The following is a 20695-nucleotide window of genomic DNA, read 5'->3' as shown; positions in this document are numbered from 1 at the left end:
GATCACTTTATTATTTCCACTTTATTTTCAATCGTGATCGTGATTATTTTCCTGAACAGAAACATTCAGAGCTCTGCCGCCGGGTCCTAATGTCCACCGCACTGAGACAGGTTAAATAAGGTCCGGGGTTCTGCTGGGTCCTTAAGTCCACCTCACTGACACAGGTTAAATAAAGGACTTGAGCATCTGTGCTTTTTGGTATCCGCGAGGAGTCCCAGAACCAATCCCTCACGTATAAGGAGGGCCGAATGCATATCGGTGAGTCCTGACGTAGATTGAGAGACTGCTTCTCCGAGCATCTATGCTCCATCCGCCAGAAAAAGTGGGATCTCCTAGGGCCACCAATTTTAACTCCACTTCCCATTCCATTATGTCTATCCATGGCCTCCTCCGCTGCCATGATGAAGCCACACTTAGGTTGGAGGAACAACACCTTATATTCCATTTGGGTAGCCTCCAGCCTAATGGCATAAACATTGACTTCTCAACTTCAAGTAATGCCTCCCCACTCCCCTCTCCTTCACTATTTCCCATCTCCTTTTCCCTCTCTTACTTTATCTCCTTGCCCATCCATCGCCTCCCTCTCATGCTCCTCCCCCTTTTCTTTCTTCCATGGTCTTCAGTCTCTTTTACCAATCAACTTGGCAACTCTTTACTTCATCCCTCCCCCTTCAGGTTTCACCTGTGTTTCACTCTCCTGTTCACCCCCCCCCCCCCCAGCTTTTAAATCTACTCCTTAGCTTTTCTTCTCCAGTCCAGCCGAAGGGTTTCTGCCCGAAATGTCAACTGTAGTCTTTTCCATAGATGTTGTCTGGCCTGCATTTTGTGTGTGTTGCTCAGTAAATTTCTACAGATGTGCCACTGAGAGTATTTTAACTGATTACATCACTGTCTGGTATGAAGGGATCACTGCACAGTATCAGAAAAAGCTGCAAAGTTGTAAACTCAGCCAGCTCCATCATGGGCTCTAGCAGTCCCAGCATTGAGGACATCTTCAACAACTAATGCCTCAAAAAGGATGCCCATCACTGAGGACCTGTACTCTTCTCACTGCTGCCATCCAGGTGGTGGTACAGGAGCCTGAAGACACATACTCAACATTTAAAGAACAGTTTTTTCTCCTTCACCATCAGATTTCTTCATGGACAATGAACCCATGTACACTACCTCACTATTTCTTTTGTTCTTTTTTGCACTATTTAATTTTAAATATATATTTCTTGTTGTAATTTATAATTTTTGAAATTATGTACTGCAATATATTGTTGCTGCAAAGTAACAAATTTCCTGCCATATGCCAGAGCTATTAAACCTGATTTTGAAATATTCAACTGGAACATTTCAGAGTACCTGTTATGGGCCCAGCACATGAGTGCAATTACAAAGAAAGAATGGAAGCGTCTCCACTTCATTAGCTTGCAAAGATTTTATCTAATACTTTGACTAACTTCTATAGAAGTGTGGTGGAGACTGTACTGACCATTGCATCAACGGCTGGATAGCCTCAAATGGAAAATCTGACAAAAAGTAGTTGATAAGGGCCAGTCCATCACCATTGAGCACATCTATACGGAGTGTTGTCACAGGAAAGCAGCATCCATCAAGGACCTCCACCCAGTCATGCATTCTTCTCACCACTGCATCAGGAAGGAGATACAGGAGCCTCAGAACTCATACCATCAGATTCAGGAAAAGTTATTACCCCTCAGCCATCAGGCCCTTAAACCAGAGGGGATACTTTACTCCATTTAACTCACCTAATACTGAACTGTTCCCACAACCTATGGACTCACTTTCAAGGACTCTTCATCTCATGTTCTGAATATCATATTTTTCATTTTTGTATTTGCACAGTTTATTCGCTTTTACACATTGGCTGTTTTTTTCCTGCTCTGTTGACTGCAGATTTTTTTATTGATTCTGATATAGTTCTTGGATTTACTGAGCATGCCTGCAAGAAAAACAAATCTCAGGGTTGTATATAGTGACATATATGTACTTTGATAATAAATTTACTTTGAGCTAGTCTGGCTGGGTTCTCTGTTTAACATTTCTTCTGAAAACACTTCTCCAATGTTGGCTTGAATTGTTAGGTCAATTGTCAGGAGTGGAAAAAACTCCCAACCACCTTGTCTTGCAGGAAGAATTTCAGGCTTAAAAATATATAATTTCATATCTCCTCCTAACAGAGGCCAAACACATTCTGAACAACTACTTTGCTTTACTTCTTCAGTTCCTGATAATTAAACAGTTGTTCTTGAATTCAACTCGTCTCCTCCTGCTGATTGTGAGATGCAAGCACTGTATTAAAAGGTTAATTTTTAACCTTTTAACAAACTAAAAATAAACTGTTCGTTCCTCAGATTTCTTGAGCCATTTGGAACCTGTTCTTCAGATCCTACGTAATGAACATTCAAAATACACCTCATTTCAAGCAATTCAAATTAGTACTGTTCTACCATCTGAAACCCCAAACATTACAGAATTTTTAATAATAATTTTTCTATGTGTGGAAGCTGCACTAAATCAGTGAAACAATCAGTCTTCCACTGTTGGATTAATTTGTAAATGAAAGAAGTTGTCTCACATTAATTAAAAGCTCCTCAGAATCACAAAGATGTGGATGTGCGGTTAACCACAGGTGTGTTTTTTTTAAACCAAATTTCTGGTCATTGTTCAGCATTGATGTTAAACCTAAGCTTAACCAGTGAAGAACTACCACACTTCATTGATTAGTTAATAACAAAGATACAAAATCTCCTTTTATTAATGCAAAATTCAGAGGAGCAACTGGACTTCTCACTCCCCTCTCTCCTGGGATTGTGAAGTTGTTTTACTACAAACACAATTTTGAACAATATTAGACAAACACCATTTTATTGACAGGACCTCAAGCCATCTTATGACAGATTTTTGTGTATAATATATGTCACTACATCAAAAATAAAGCAAAACTTGACCAAGTGAATCCTATCACTTGCTTAAAAGAAAAATGAGTCCATTAACTCTGGAATTTCTATTCCATTGCCAATTATGGACTTATGAGTAAAATGCAACTTGTTCAGAACCTGATTTAACTTGATTTAAGAAAACTCTACATTAACTCAATGCTTCTTTTATTTACCATCAAGGTTTACTAATCAGCAAAAGAAAGCCATCTGAGTATTCACTAGTTGGGAAAGGGGTATCAGTAATATTCCTCACAATCAATGTTTCTTCTGAACAAAAGTTATTGGGATTGGGCAATGAATTTTCTCTTAGTAAGAACCTATAACTAATGAGATATATAATCAGGTGTTTGAGAGCTTATTTTTGGCCAGACTATGAGGAGAACTTTTCTTTTAGACTGGATTTTTGTTCAAGGCTAATCAGCAGATAGTCATAATCTTAGTCTATGATCCAAGCACTCTGTCAGGATGGAACTGCAGAACCAACAAGTTTTATCAAGTCAGAGAGACAGCAGAGAAACAACCCTTTGGCCAACATGTCTATGCCAGCCAAGGTATCTTCCTTAGACGGTCCTATCTGCCTACATTTGGCAAATATTCCTTCCTTTAAACCTTCCCTATCCAGAAACTTGTCCAAGTGTCTTTTAAACATTGTAATTTGATAAAAATGTGCCCACTCCATCAACCAACACTTCCTCTGGCAGTCGTCATTGACACACCATCATCGAATGCTAAACTGGGGCACGGAATTGAGTGTGACAACAAAAGTACCAAGCTGTCATGTTCACAGCAAAAATGGATCTGTCCTTGCATCTATTTCACTTTCTGTTCACGCTACTTTCCCAATCAAATCCAAATAATCTAAGCTAGAACAGCAATTGATTAACCTACAAAACATCCAGTGGGTTCAGGACCAGCTGGTAAAATGGGCTGAAAAATGGCAGATGGAATTTAATACTGACAAGTGAGGTGTTACACTTTGGGGAGACCAACCAGGGCAGGTCTTACACAGTGACTGGTAAGGCACTGAGTACTTTAGAACAAAGGGATCTGGGAATACAGATCCATAATTCTTAGAAAGTGGTGTCATGGATAGATCGGGTCGTTAAGGAAGCTTTTCACAAACTGGCCTTCATAAATCAATGTACTGAGTACAGGAAATGGGACATTATATTGAAGTTGTTTAAGACTTTGATAAGGCCCAATTTGGAGTACTGTGTGCAGTTTTGGTCAACTACCTACAGGAAAGATGTAAATAAGATTGAAAGAGTACAGAGAACATTTACAAGGATATTGCTAGAAATGCAGCACCCGAGTTATAAGGAAAGATTGAATAGGTTAGAACTTTATTCCCTAGAATGGAGAAGAATGAGAGGAGATTTGATAGAGGTATGAAAAGTTATAAGGGCTATAGAAAGGGTAAATGCAAGCAGGCTTTTCCACTGAGATTGGGTGAGACTACAATTAGAGGCCATGGGTTAAGGGTGAAAGGTGTAATGTTAAGGGGAACATGAGGAGAAACTTCTTCACTCAGAAGGTCGTGAGAGCGTGGAATGAGTTGCCATCACGAGTAGGTGTGATTTCAATTTCAACATTCAAGAGAAGCTTGGATAGGTACATGGATGGGAGGGATATAGAGGGCTATGGTCAGGGTGCAGGTCAATGGGATTAGGCAGTTTACATGGTTGGCATAGAATGGATGGGCAAAGATCTTGATTCTGTACTGTAGCTTTCAATGACTGACATGCACAATAGTTTTAAAAACAGGAGCTGTACTCTAAAACCTCTACTCAGAAATATAACAAGTATTAAAACAAACTACATTCTAATTGGAAACATTTTTGCTTTGGACACAGATATTTCAATAGTTGTTCTTCCTGTACAGTACCTTCTGGAGCATCACACACAAAACACTGGAGGAACTCAGCAGTACAAGCAGCATCTATGGAAAACAATAAACAGGTGATGTTCATGCCTCTCCATAGATGCTGCCTGACATGCTGAGTTCCTCCAGTGTTTTGTGTGCGCTGCTCTGGATTTCCAGCATCTGCAGAATCTCTTGTATTTATATTTTCTAGAGGAATTTTATGTTGTTTTTAAATTATTTATGCAGACTCAGAACCTGTAGCTGGGTGACGCACTGACATGTCAAATGAAATTCTCCATGTGGGATTCTCTCTCGGCTGCAAATTAGTTAAGTGAAAGAGCACAGAAATGCATAAAATATTAACAATCAGGTGAATAGAGAACAAGAAGAGGGCAACATGAAAGAGACAGAATGGTTATATGGGAATACACACCATATATACACTCAGTGGCCACTTTATTAGGTACAAGAGTGGAAACTGGTGGGGCCTTCAGCTGTTGTAATCCTTCCACTTCAAGGTTTAATGTATTGTGTGCTTAGAGGTTTTCTTCTGCACACCACTGTTGTAACATGTGGTTATTTGAGTTACTGCCATCTTCCTGTCAGCTTGTACCAGTCTGGCCATTCTCATTAACAAGGCATTTTCACACACACAGAACTAGTGCTCTCTGGATTTTTTTTGTTTTTGCACCATTCTCTGTAAAGTCTAGGAGACTGTTATGTGTGAAAATCCCAGAAGATCGGCAGCTTCTGAGATACTCAAACCACCTGTCTGGCACCACAATCATTCCACAGTCACAGTTACTTTAATGAGTGGTCACTCATTGTATATATCTGAAATCTTTATTTCAGATTTCGGCAATTATCTACTAAAAGAAACAAATGGAAGGAAACTCATCATACAAACCAAACACTCTCATAGGACCAAGTTTAAGAAACAGTAGAATTTAACAACAATTTATTCCAAAGAAAAGCAAACTGGCTCCCAGATGAAAGCTAATAGTGCTCAACATACTTTTAGAGATCTCTGGTTGATAACAGGAGTAACATGTTGTTTGAGAAACCAGAAGTAATTAGGATACATCTCACTGCCAAGAAATACAGAATTTAATAGCCTGGCTCCTAGAAATACTTTCAACACTATACAGGAATCAACTCAAGGCAAACATTGATCAGATGAGTTTGTCACATGCACATGGAAACATGCAATCATTTGAGTCAAATCAAATGGACCTGGTCCAAGAGAAATTAGCATGTATGAGAGGGCTCCAGGTCACTAATGCACCATATTCTATTACTGCCAGCCTAGGTAAATTACTAGGAAATCTTTGTGGCATCAATTCAGAATTAGCTTGCCTGTAGAAGGCAGGCGTTACTAGTAGATGGAGTGTATTCCGCCTGGCGGTTGGTGACCGGTGGTGTTTCACATGCATCTGTTCTGTGACTCCTACTCTTTGAGATTTTTATAATTAACTTGGATGAAGTGAGTTAGTTAATTTGTAGATGAACGTAGATTGGTGGTTGCGTGGATAGTAAAAGGTTGTCATATGTTATCATGGGTTACTGATATGATGCATGCTAGGGTCCTAAAACTGGTCTAGTGTTTTGGGCTCTCTGATGCTCCAGGTTACATGCTGATAGTAATTGGGCAGAGATTTCTTCAAACAAGCCAGAATGAAATCCCTGACTATGACTTGAAATGTGTCAGGGTGGACTGTTTGTTGTTTAGTGACAACATCATGCAGAATCTCAAGTGCCTGACTAAATCAGCCAATGGTGGTATGCAGAGTCCCCTAAACTGTACATCATTGACTTGAAAATACAAAATATATTGCCTGAACTTCAACTTCACTAGAATTCTGCAACTTCACATCCACAGTCAGACCACCATCACCTGTGGCTATTCAAATCAAAAAATGCATCACCATCACCCTCAAGAGCAATTAGGAAAAGGTCTCCACATTGATATCCAGATCCAAAAACTGAAAAGGAAAATGCTAGAATTGTGCAGTTCACATGAATTTATATACACATTTGACATATTGTAAGATTTTGATTAAACTATCGTTAAAATGGATAAGGGCAAACTAGTTGACCATGAAACCACTAGTTGACTTCCAGAAAGTCTTCAGTGTTGCACCACTAAAGTGAACAGTAAATAAAATTAGTGCACATATTGGGAGAAGTAAATTAGTGTGGCTTGAGATTTGGATAACAAACAAAATCCAGAAACAAAACTATCATTTTCTCACAGGGATGTTGCGACAGTGGAGTCCAACTTCAAACATTCCATCAAGAGCAAAGATCACTAGATAGATTTCTGCATACTTGGTTATACAAGGACAGATTTAACAAACTATCAAGTGTACTGTGGAGACTAAGTCACTGTGTATATTCAAGGTACAGATCAATAGATTTTCAGTCATCAAGGGATTATGCAATTGGTTCAGGAAACTGGTGTTGAAGTAAAAGATCAATAAAATTATCTTATTGAATGCTGCAGCCTGAAGGGCCAAATGTTTTTACACCATTTCTAGTTTTTATATTCTCATGAAGAGTGATCAAATCCAATCCTGACTTTATATTGGAAGGTCAGTCAGTTACAAAGTAATTGAAGATGTTTGACGATTAAGGAAATCACTTTGTATTACACAAGCTTCACTTAAGATGCACTCCCAGGAACATATTAATGGAATCAGCACTAAATTGGACTGCACCCAATCAGTGAGCGAGAGCATGAGAAGGTACATTTTCACTTAGGTTCGCGGCTGAAGATGAAAAAGGCAGCGCCTTGCAGCAGTTTTTTGGAGTTGAACTGCGCCCAGTCAGTGAACAGGATTCATTAGAAAGGGAGAATAAAAATAAAGCAAGGGCAAGTGGAGTGGCTTTGGCAAGCTAAGTATCTGGTAAGTTTATTCATCTTTAATTTTCATTCCCCATCTGTTTGGGCACAGTTAGTGCAATGAGAATGGCTCCAGGGGCAGTGCTTTGTGTGTAGGAATTTTGGGAGACTTCCAGTCTCCTGTATAACCACATTTGCACCATCTGCAGTTCCTCAAAGAACATATTAAGTAATCAGAGCTGCAGCTCGATGACCTTTGGCTCATATGGGAGACTGAGGAAATGCCATATAGGAGCTACAGAGACATTCACCCCAGGTTGCAGGAGGCAGGTAAATGGGTAGCCAATGGCGAGTATCATGTGGCCATTCTCTTAACAATAAGTATGCCACTTTGGATAATGTTGAGGTGGGGGGGGGGGGAGAAACCCATCAAGTGGAGCAGCACCTGGGTCTCTGGTGCTGTGGCTTAGAACAGAAGAGAGGTGAAGACTGCAGAGGTGATAGGAGATTCCATAGTCAGAGGAATGGAGACAAAATTCTGTAGGTGCAACAGAGAAACCTGGATGGTATGTTGCCTCCCAGGCGCCAGGGTCAGAGGTGTCTCAGATTGGGTGCAAGGTATTCTAAAGAGAGAGAGTGACCAGCCAGAATTCTTGGTACAACTGGCACCGAAAACAAAGGCTGGAAAGGTGAGAATGTCCTGAAGAGAAATTTTAGAGAGCTAGGTAGGAAAGCTGAAAAGTAAGACCTCCAGGGTCCTGATCTCTAGATTGCTGCCCGTGCCACTGAGGGCAAGCATAGGATGATTTGGCAGATGAATGCATGGCTAAGGAACTGGAGCATAGGGCAGTGGTTCAGATTTCTGAATCATTGGGATCTCTTCTGAGGCAATAATGACCTGTACAAAAGGGACGGGTTCCACCTGAACCCGAGGAGGACCAATATTCTTGTGGGCCAGGTTTGCTAGAGCTGTTTGGGAGGGTTTAAGCTAATTTGGTGGGGGTGGGAACTGGAGTGATGGGCTGAGGATAGAGAAGTTCACTTACAAACAGAGGCAGTGTGTAATAAGATGGCTAGCAAGGAGAAGCTGATGATAGGGCAAAATTGCAGTCAACAGGATGAGCTGCAAAGTAAAAGGGGGACAAAATCAAAAAAGGTGATGAATACAGGACTGAAGTGTTATATTTAAATACACACGGTATACTGAATAAGGTAAATGAACATAGCAATTACAGATTGCCACATATGATGTTGTGGGCATCACTGAATCGTAGCCTAAAGATTATAGCAGTCTCTAGAAAGAAGTGACATAGGATTGGAAGGTGGATAATTGTTGTGGGTAGAACTAAGAAACTGCAAGGGTAAAAAGACCTTGATGGGAGTTACTTACAGACCTCCAAACAATGGTAAAGATGTGGTTTACAAATTAAAACAAGAGTTAGAAAACACATGTCAAAAAGGCAATGGTACAATAGACATGGGGGATTTAAATATGCAGGCAGATTGGGTATATCAAGATGGTGCTGGATCCCAAGAGGGGCAATTTATAGAATGCCTTCGAGATGACTTTTTAGAGCAGCTCACATTTGAGCCCACTAGGAGATCAATTATTCTAGATTGGCTGTTGTGCAATGAACCAAAATTAGAGAGCTTAAGGTAAAGGAACCCTTAGGAGCCAGAGATCATAATATGATAGAATTCACCCTGCAATTTGAGAAGGAGAAGCTAAAGTCAGAAGTATTACAGTGGAGTAAAGAGAACTACAAAGGTATGAAGCACACCCAAAATACTGGAGGGATTCAGCAGGCTAGGCAGCATCTACGGAAAAGAGTACAGTCAACATTTCAAGCTGAGTGAAAATGTTTGGGAAACTGAAAGGTCTGAATGTAGGTTAAGTTACCTGGATCAGATTGTCTACACTCTACGGTTCTGAAAGAAGTGGCTGAAGAGATTGCAGAGGCTTTAGCAATAATCTTTCAAGAATCAATTGATTCTGACATGCTTCCAGAAGACTGTAAAACTGCAAATGTCATTCCACTCTTCAAGGGAGAGAGGCAGAAGAAAGGAAATTGTAGGCCAGTTAGTCTGACCTCAGTCGCTGAGAAGATGTTGGAATGAATTGTTAAGGATATGGTTTTAGGATACTAGGAAGCACATGACAAAATAGGCCAAATGTCAGCATGGTTTCCTTAAGGGAAAATCTTGCCCGACAAATCTGTTGGAATTATTTGAAGAAATAACAAACAGGACCAAGAAGAATTGGTAGATGTTGCATACTTGGATTTTCAGAAGGCCTTTGACAAGGTGCTAATCAAGGCTGTTTAACAACTTTAAAGAGTCTATGATATTACAGGAAAGATACAAGCACAGATAGAACATTGGCTGATTGGTAGGAGGGAAAGAGTAGAAATAAAGGGAACCTTTTCTGGTTGGTTGCCGGTGACTAGTGAAGTTCCAAAGAGGTCTGCGTTGGGACCGTTTCATTTTACATTATATGTCAAAGAGTTGGATGAAGGAATTGATGGCTTTCTGGTCAGGTTTGCAGAGGTAGTGGAGCAGCAGGTAGTGTTGAGGAAGTAGAGACGCTACAGAAAGACAAACAGATTAGGAGAATTTGGCAAAGAAGATGAAATACAGTATCAGGAAGCATATGGTCATGCTTTTTGGTAGAAGAAAAGATTCATTATTTTCTAAATGGAAATGCTGGTGAGGCCTCACTTGGAGTACTGTGAGCAGTTTCAAACCCCTCATCTAAGAAAGTATGGGCCGGCACTGGAGATGGTTCAAAGGAGGCTCATGAGAATGATTCTGAGATTGAAAGGTTTATCATATGAGGAGCGTTTGATGGCTCCGGGCCTGTACTCACTGGAATTCAGAAGGATGAGACAGGATCTCATTGAAACCTATTGAATGCTAAAAGTAGACATGGAGAGGATGTTTCCTACGGTGAGGAACACTAAGAACAGAGGACACAGCCTTAGAATAGAGGAACATCTATTTCAAATGGAAATGAGGAGGAATTTCTTTAGCCAGAATGGCGAATCTGTGGAATTTGTTGCCACAGGCAGCTGTGGAGGTCAAGTCATTGGGTATATTTAAAGCAGAGGCCGATAGATTCTTGAATAGTCTGGGTGTGAACGGATACAGGGAGAAGGCAGGAGATTGGGGCTGACAGGGAAACAGATCAGCCATGATGAAATGGTGCAGCAAGCTCACTGGGCCAAATGGCCTAATTCTACTCCTATATCTTATGGTCCTAAAAGTTGGTATTAAAGCATTATATAGAGAATGCATTATTGAATCTGGAGCTCGATTGGTCTAGCTAAGGTTAAGAGTGCAGCTGCTTAGCACAGAGATATTACACCAAGGCCTGTACCCTGACTAACAAGGTGAAGATGGTCCAATATTGTGGACTGGCAGCAGTTGTTTCATGCATGGAGACTGATCCTATGGTCTCTTCTCATGCTGGATGTAATGCAAGCTGCTGTTTTCCTTTGGCAGCGCAGCTGTCCTCAACCCAGAGAATTCTCTATGGCAACAAGCTCAATAGCCAACAAATGTCATTGTGCTTGTTGCAACAGAGAAGCCTCTGGCCTACACAGAGCTGTACAGCCAAACAAAAGGAGATGCTGCTGATTCCCAGCAATGAACTATGCTCAATGTACTGATTTGGGTGCTACCCTCAGCTCAGCACTCAGAAACTGCAGTTCTCATCTAAACAACCCAACCCGAGTCCGCACAGGTCACCTGTCCATGACAAGCCATGGGGCAATTCATTCTAGGGCAGATTTTCATTACAGTAGCATACAGCAGTAGGGAGGGCAAAAATTTGCCCAGATCCACAGCAGACCAGTGGGAAGGGCTGTGGTTCACCCAGGCACCAGCACTTCCGTGAAAGTACCAGTGCACATCTTTGCTGTAGCACAATGAAGACGGAAAAAAACATGTCAAGTTAGAAAAGAAAATACGCATAATTAAAATCAAGGTGACACACTGAGACTGTAGATGATAGAACCTGAAACAACATGCAAACTGTTGGAGGAATTCAGTGGATCGAGCGGAACCTGTGGAGGTGGGGGTGGAATTGTTGAAATTTTGGGTTGAAACCCTGCATCAGGACTGAGTGGAGAGGGGAGATAGCCATCACAAAGAGGACAGAGGAAGTGATGGCTGGTACAGAAACAGGAAGTAGTGATTGAAGTCATCGCCTAATCACAGGAAATAGAAAGTTCTGCATTAAATTTAGACTCTATATGGATAGTTTGTTACATTTCTAACAAAAAGCCTACAAGTCAAGTTTACTACCAACATTCATTTTTGAATACAATCTACAAAGTATATTCCATGCCTTTTTTGGCAGCACTTCCCAAACCTGAGACTTCTAGCAGGCACTACAACTCCTTGCACCCTTCCAAATTACACATCATCCCCAACTTGGACATATACCTTCATCTTTACTTAATGGAAGTTCTAGAGCACATTACTTAAAAAGTGTGGAACTAAGTAATATACACAAATTGCTGGAGGAACTCAGCATCGAGGCAGCATCTACAGTGCCTTTAAAAAGTATTCGGCCTCCACAAACAGTTTCACATTCTACTGTCTCATTTCTAAATTACAAGTATACTGAAGTAGGATTTTTGGAGCAAATCTACAAAGCACTGTGCATCATGTCAAATCCAAAGAAAAATTCCAGAACCTGACAACAATTTACTAAAAATTAAAAACTAAAATCGTGAGGTTGAAAAAGTATTCACCCGTTTGCAATTACTATGCTAACTTTCCTCAAGTGCAAAACTGTATATTATCTTACCAACTTATTCAATTTGTCACTGTTAAACAAAGGATATATTTTCTCAAAGACCAACTCTCTCACGTTTGAGTCATAATATGGTAACTGCAATAGAATTCTCTAGGACTGAAACAAAGCTTCTGTGTAGCACATCACCTGAATTGCTACATTTCAATTGGATACATTGCCTATTCAAATAGGTGAGATATCACCCATCATATTTAAGCAGTTCTTACACTGACCAACACTACCAATTCATACATAGAACACTCAAAACAGTTTTGTAAGACCATATATTGTGCAAATAGTTTGGGCTTTTGTTTGTAGAGTAAAAATCACATTGCATCAATTGGTAGTTTTTCTTAGGTTGCAAATGACAATATTAAAAGGAATTCTACCTGACGTTTGTTATGGAAAATTCAAAACAATCTGATTTAAAAAGACTTACCCCCATTCCACCACATGAGATTCATAATCCCAGTATTCTCTTGGTTTGTGTGTATTCACATCAGTGTAAACTCTGGCCCTGCTTGGCACAGGTCCTGCCATGTCTTATTGGAGGAGACTGGAGGCAGTTCAGAAGCAGATATCGAGTGGTTCTAACAGCTGAGGGCAAGCAATTACTTTCGGTGTTAGCAATCAGAGTGGGAAGGGTCTCTCTTCAATCACACTTTTCACTGTTAAGGAGAGCACAAATGTGATAATTAACATTGGATGTCTTTTCAGTTTAGGCAAAAGAAAATAAAAACTCTTTACTTTTTGTATCTATTTATTGTAACTCTCCCATGATCCACAGAAAAATCAAACAAGAAGTTTCAAACTCAGCAAAATAAAAGAAACAGAAATGTCACCAGGAAACAACTAGATACAGGCATTTATCAGACAGCACTGGCTATGGTACACTTTATGCCTGTGGCTGTTCAGTATTATTACACTGGGAAGATTCCTACGCTGAGCAACTTACTGACAATTTTCAACGCTAATGGAGAAATTTACCATAATTTTACAAAACTTAAATAATGTAACAGCCTTAAAGCTGTATCTGGAAGGGCTCTGAATGCAACATTACTCAGGTTCCACTTAACTGCTCTAATCCTAGATTATATCAGAATACAAGTTTAAAAAAAGCTTCCATATACCGTAGATTCCGGATTTTAAGCCGCTACTTTTTTCCCACATTTTGAACAGCTTTGAACTTTGCGGCCTTTAATACGGAGCGGCTAATACATGATTTTTTTCATGCCGCCTCGTAAACATTTTGCCTCATAACAGTAGACCAATAAAATTGATGAGTTGTTCACAGAGGTCCAATGAAATTGTACGATAAATCAAGCGCACTTTCACAATTAAATTATTGTAAATCAGTCATTTGTACTCACCCTCATCAACATGGAAAACACTCGAAGCATTGTGCTGCCTTATGGCAGTTATTTAGTTTATAATATTTTCACTTAGTAATTCATTTTCTAGTTAAAGTTAGAAGAGTTTTAACTATATTTGTTTTCTGTACTACATCGCGGGATGCTATGACATCATACCCGGTTTCGCGGTGTCTTGTGGGAAAAATGCCGTTTGCGATAAACGGAAAGGAGGGGGTCGAGCGGCGGAGCGGCATTAGACCCGAGCGAAACGCTGCTTTTAAGTTAAAGGCGATCAATAACTTTTCCTGGTAGGCTGCAGTATATATATTTTTTTACCAGTCGTTAGGAGATATTGGAATGTTGTTCAGTAAAGAAGTACACGCAACGTATATTTAAAAGTAGCCGCGTTACGGGCACGGTTCGAAAAAAAGCATTTGCAATATGTATTTGTTTTTGTTACCATATGGATTTAATTAAAAGTTAAAAAATCCTCACGTGTAATATCTTTCTGTGTAAATATCTCATATTACAACGTGGGACACCTGCGGCCGAAAATCCGGTGCGGCCTTTACAATTAAAAAATTGATTTTATTTCTAAAATTAGAGCCAGCGGCTTTTAATCAGGTGCGCTCTGTAGTCCGGAATCTACGGTAATAATAATCTTTACCTTGATGCTTCTTATAAATGGAATTTCACAACATATATAGTACTGTACAATTCAAGCCAGCATCGTGAAAGACCGCAACTACAGACTGGACTGTACATTGCTAATCTTTAGCAAGTATAACGTTACACGTAAACTTGAAATGAATATTCTACCAATAATTTTATCAAAACCAATTCAACTATAGTTTAAAGCTAGCAACACCAAGTGAATCTGCCATGGCCTGAGAAAATAGAACCAAGTAATAGAAATATTGAATCAGAGTAAAATAGAGTGGATACAGGCCCTTCAGCCCACCTCGACCATGTCAACCACGATGCCCATCTAAGCTAGTTCCATTTGTCCATGTTTGGCCCATATTCCACTAAAATTACCTATACATATTTAAATCTATTGGGCCTACCTCAACCACTTCCTCAGGCAATCCACTTAACGGGAAAACTGTTCCATCAAAACCTTTCATTATTTTGAATAAAATGTGGACTATTTTCTTGCTCAAGGAGCAATATCAATCTCACTGCTGGTAATATTCTGTAAACCTCTGCATCCTCCTCACTAAAGTAGCGTAGTGGTTAGAACACACCTTTACAGTATAGGTGACCCAGGTTCAATTCCCGCCACTGCCTGTAAAGTTTGTGTATGTTCTCCCCATGACTGCACGAGTTCCCGCCGGGTGCTTCAGTTTCCTCCCACAGTCCAAAGACATACCAGTTAATAGGGTAACTGGTCACTGTAAATTGTCCCATGATTATGCTAGGATTAATTCGGGCGATTACTGGGCAGTGCAGCCTGAAAGGCTAGAAAGGCCTATTCCAATAGGTCGATGGCAAATAGATAAACAGAAATATAGTTCCCACAACTAGAATCTAGAATCTATTCCAGATAAGTAACTATGGCTCAAAGATTTAATATAACCTAGCTATTGCACTCTATGCCTGCATAAAGACAAAAGTCTATTTACCCTGCAAGTCTCATCACCTGCCTACTTTTCTTACCCAAATCACAGTCAGTAGGTTCCCATATCTATCCCACATAAGATTACTTACCTGAAGCTTAATTTTAGGCTTTCAATGTTCTATCCAAATTCACTGGAACCTACTGTATGTTGGTTAATTAGCTGACTTGAAATGGAGACCATGTAACAGCATGTTATTTTGCCACAGTTTAAGAAAACCATTTTAGACATTTCTCTGCAAATAACAGGAGACCAAATGCTGGCATTTCTAAAGTAGTGATACAGAAATATTATACACCAGAAACTTGTATTTTACAGGCTAAACTTTTTGAACAGAGAAGACCTTTGCAACATTTGAAATGTTCAGACTTCTTTGTGTCTTCATCATGTTGTTCCCCCAGGAATGGATGTGTTTACATGCGAGGAGCATTTGATGTTTGAGTCTGTACGATTTTAGACGATTGGGGGGGACGGGAGCAATCTCATTGAAACTTAGATACAGTGGACATGGAGAGGATGTTTTTGATAATGGAAGAATCTAGGATTAAAAGGCACAGCCACAGATTACAAGGATGTTCCTACAGGAGGAATAAAGGGGAATTTCTTTAGCCAGAGGGCAGTGAATCTGTGGAATTCGATGCCACAGACAGCTGTGAAGGTCAGGATATTGGGTATATTTAAAGCAAAGGTTGATAGGATTGCAGAGAGACGGCAGAAGAATGGGATTGAGTGGGATAACAGATCAGCCATCATAAAATGGCGGGGCAGATTCAACAGATCGAATAGCCTAATTCTGTTCCTATATCTTATGCGCTTTAGTACCATGCAAATACGTTCAACTACTCCAAGTCAAGTCGTCACTTTTATTGTCCATTTTGACCATAACTGTTGGTACAGTACATAGTAAAAATGAGACGGCATTTTTCAGGATCATGGCGTGACATGACACAGTACAAAAACTAGACCGAACTACATAAAAAAACAACACAGAGAAAGCTACGCTAGAATACAGACCTACCCAGGACTGCACAAAGTGCACAAAAACAGTGCAGGCATTACAATAAATAATAAACAGGACAGTAGGGCAAGGTGTCAGTCCAGGCTCTGGGTATTGAGGAGTCTGATAGCTTGGGGGAAGAAACTGTTACATAGTCTGGTCGTGAGAGCCCGAATGCTTCTGAGCCTTTTCCCAGACGGCAGGAGGGAGGGGTGCATGGGGTCCTTCATAATGCTGTTTCCTTTGCGGATGCAGTGTGCATTGTAAATGTCCGTGATGGCGGGAAGAGAGACCCCAATGATCTTCTCAGCTGACCTCACTATCCACTGCAGGGTCTTGCGATCCAAAATGGTGCAATTTCCGAACCAGGCAGTGATGCAGCTGCTCAGGATGCTCTCAATACAATCCCTGTAGAATGTGATGAGGATGGGGGGTGGGAGATGGACTTTCCTTAGCCTTCGCAGAAAGTAGAGTCGCTGCTGGGCTTTCTTTGCTATGGAGCTGGTGTTGAGGGACCAGGTGAGCTTCTCCATTAGGTGAACACCAAGAAATTTGGTGCTCTTTACTATCTCTACGGAGGAGCTGTCGATGTTCAGCAGGGAGTGGTCGCTCCGTGCCCTCCTGAAGTCAACAACCAGCTCTTTTGTTTTGTTCACATTCAAAGACAGGTTGTTGGCTCTGCACCAGTCCATTAGCCGCTGCACCTCCTCTCTGTAAGCTGACTCGTCGTTCTTGCTGATGAGACCCACCATGGTCGTGTCATTGGTGAACTTGATGATATGGTTCGAGCTGTGTGTTGCAGCACAGTCGTGGGTCAGCAGAGTGAACAGCAGTGGACTGAGCACCCAGCCCTGGGGAACCCCCGTGCTCAGTGTGATGGTGTTGGAGATGCTGCTCCTGATCCAGACTGACTGAGGTCTCCCAGTCAGGAAGACCAGTAAACTGAGGACCATCTTTTTAAGATACCAAAAATCCTCTCACTGCAAAATATCACTATGCAGAAAGTATCAAGTGCCTCCTTACAAAATACAGAGTTATTCATTAAGCCCATTGTACCACAGATATGCAGTACCAGACACCAGCAGCCAAGATGCTCCCTTTATATCAAATTTAACTATCAAGACTGAAAAACTGCCTCAGAATGAAATTATACTATTGGGATTATGCTCAAGAATTTTTCCAAAAAGGAGAGTATGCTTGAGTGTAATTAAAAGTAAATTACATTGAATGTGCAATTACACTATGACCAATATGAGCTAGATTCAACACTCAACTCCTTTAGTTTCCAGTAACTAATACACAACCAGAGCAATATTAAAACCATAAAATTAAAGATATATGCTTGTTCTTATTACCAATAAGTACCAATAATTTCATAATTAACAGAATTTGGATAATGCCATAAGACAATGGCCCAAAAGACAAAGAGTAAACCTACAACAAAATGGTTTAAAAAGAAGAAAATTTGTGTCTTGAAATAGCCAAGTCAAAATTCTGACCTTAATCCAATAGAACTGTTGTGAAAAGACCCGAAGCAAGTAGTTCATGCAAGGAGGAATGGAAGAAATTTCTCTAAGCCGATGTGCAGGACTGATCAATAGTTAACAGAAACATTTGGTTGAAGTTATTGCCGTACAAGGGGGTCACACCAGTTACTGAAAGCAAAGGTTCACATAGTTTTTCCAACAAATACATGCAATATTAGATTATTTTTCTCAATAAATAAATAAATAGTGTAATGTTTTGTATTATTATTTAATTGGGTTATCTATCTAGTTTTAGAATTTACATGAAGATCTGATCACATTTCAGTCATATTTATGCAGAATAGAAAAAATTCTACAGGATTCACAAACTTTCTAGCATCACTGTATGTTCTCCGGAAAGTCATCGCACAGATGGACTAGACTGGAATCAATGAAGGATGCTCGACAGCTGTGGGAGAGTTTGAATGCCATAACCTCCCACAAAGTTAAATCTCGTGACACAGAGGACAAAAGAGCTTTTCTTCCAGTTGAGTACAATGCCTTCTGTGCTCACTTTCATCATCAGAACATGGAGCAACCATCGTGAACCCCCATGTCTCCTGACAATCTTTGGGTCTCAGTACCTGAAGATCACATGCAGGCTACCTTCAAGAGAGTGAATCCAGGGAAAGCATTCGGTTGGATGGAGTACCTGGCCAAGTACTGAAGACCCGTGCTTACCAACTGGCTAATGTATTCAGATAACTCAACCGCTTACTCCAGCAGTATGTGGTACCCACCTGCTTCAACCAAGAAGAGCATGGTAACCCGTCTGAATGACTATCACACAGTGGCAGTTACATTGACAGTGATGAAGTTTACTGAGAGACTGGTGTTGAAGCACATCAGCTCTCGTCTGAGAGGCAACTTGGATCCGCTCCAATTCACCTACCAAAGTCTACAGCTGATGCCATCTCACTGGCTGGAACTTTTGGACAACAAAGATGCAAATATCAGAATGCTCTTTATCGATTACAGTTCAGAATTTTATACCATCATCCCCTCAAAACTAGTCAGGAAGTTTCAAGACCTGGGCCTCAATACCTCCTTATGCAATTGGATCCTGGATCTCCTCACTTGTAGACCTCAGTCAGTTCAGATTGGTAAAAACATGTCCTCCACAATCTCCATCACTATAAGAGCACCGCAGGGATATGCCAGTAGCCCCCGGCTCTACTCACTTTACACCGATAACTGTGTGGCTAAGTACAGCTCAAACACCATATACAAGTTTGCTGATGATACCAGTGATGTAGGCTGTATCAAAGGTGGTGAAGAATCAGCATACAGGAGGGAGACTGAAAATTTGGCTGAGTGCTGTAATAACAACAACATCTCACTCAATGTCAATAAGACCAAGGAACTGATTGTAGACTTCAGGAGAGGGAAACCAGAGGTAGAGAGGGTCAGTAACTTTAAACTCCTGAGTACCACCAACTCAGAGGACCTTGTTCTTGAGCCATCATATAAATATAATTGCAAAGAAAGCACGACAACACCTTTACTTCCTCAGGAGTCTATGGAGATTCAGGATGTCATCAAAAACCTTGGCAAACTTGCCTGGTGGAAAGTGTGCTGACTGGCTGCATTACGGCCTGGTATGGGAACACCAATGCCTTTGAGCAGAAAATCCTACAAAAGATAGTGGATTCAGCCCAGTCCATCACAGGTAAAACCCTCCCAACCATTGAGCACATCTGCATGAAACTTGCCACAGAAAAACAGCATCCAAAGATCCTCACTACCTAGGCCATGCTCTTTTCTCACTGGTGCCATCAGGTAGAAGGCAGAAGTGCCTCAGAATGTGCATCACCAGGTTCAAGAACAGTTACTGCCACTCAACCATCAGGCTCTTGAACAAAAGGGGATAACTACATTTTATTTCTGGTGTTCCCACAACTGATGGTCTCACTTTACGAACTCTTTATCTTGTAATTTCATGCTCATTAGTTATTGCTATTTATTTATATCTGCGTTTGCAGTTGTGTCCATTGATCCTGTATATAGTTTCTGTTCTATAGACCTGCTAAGTATGCCCACAGAAAAAGAATCTCAGGGTTATATGTGATGACATGTATGTACTCAGATAATAAATTTTACTTTGAACTTCGAACAATAGATAATACATAATATAATTTTCATTAAAAAATTGCATTTGACAAAACATCCAAAAAACTGCAAATGCCAGAAATCCAAGCACACACAAAATGCTGCAAGAACTCAGGTCAGGCAACATCTATGAAAATGAATAAACAATGACGTTTCAGACTGAGACCCTTCCTCAGGACTGAGAAGGAAGGGGGACTATACCAGAATAAAAATGGAAATTTGACAGCTTCTATACTATTGACTCTTCTGGCAATTCAAAGCCCCACTCAGAAGAATAACTTCACCACCGTGCTACTGAACTGTCTGAGCCTGAGTCATTAAATGGTCATGATATAGTGAATTTGTTACCACAGGCAGCTATGGAGGCCAGGTCGTTGGGTGTTTTTAAGGCAAAGTTTAATAGGTCCTTGACTGGACACAGCGTCAAAGGTTACGGAGAGAAGGCCGAAGAGTGGGGCTGAAGACAGGAAAAAAGTTCAGGCATAGTTAAATGGCGATGCAGACTCGATGGGCCAAACAGCTTGATTCTTCTCCTATGTCTTATGATCTTATGATTAGAATCACTATTTCCTGCTTTCCTGCATAAACATCTAGGAAGTTCAGAATTGCATTCACAAACTTTAAAAGAAATCTG

General features: G+C 40.5%; 1 protein-coding gene across 2 annotated transcripts in view; it reads right to left on the bottom strand.

The window, feature by feature from the left end:
• The window catches only part of LOC140736225 (casein kinase II subunit alpha), a 114104-nt gene that overhangs the window by 60476 nt on the left and 32933 nt on the right, over positions 1-20695 (bottom strand). For both annotated transcript variants that reach the window (XM_073062142.1, XM_073062141.1), the window contains one exon: positions 12898-13126. In XM_073062142.1, the coding sequence (XP_072918243.1) occupies positions 12898-12998 (101 nt within the window). In that variant the 5' untranslated portion in view covers positions 12999-13126. The remainder of the gene's footprint in view (positions 1-12897; positions 13127-20695) is intronic.

The sequence above is a fragment of the Hemitrygon akajei genome, chromosome 11 (genome assembly GCF_048418815.1).
Source record: "Hemitrygon akajei chromosome 11, sHemAka1.3, whole genome shotgun sequence".
Classification (NCBI taxonomy): Eukaryota; Metazoa; Chordata; class Chondrichthyes; order Myliobatiformes; family Dasyatidae; genus Hemitrygon; species Hemitrygon akajei.
This window is presented reverse-complemented; position numbering and strand designations above follow the sequence as displayed.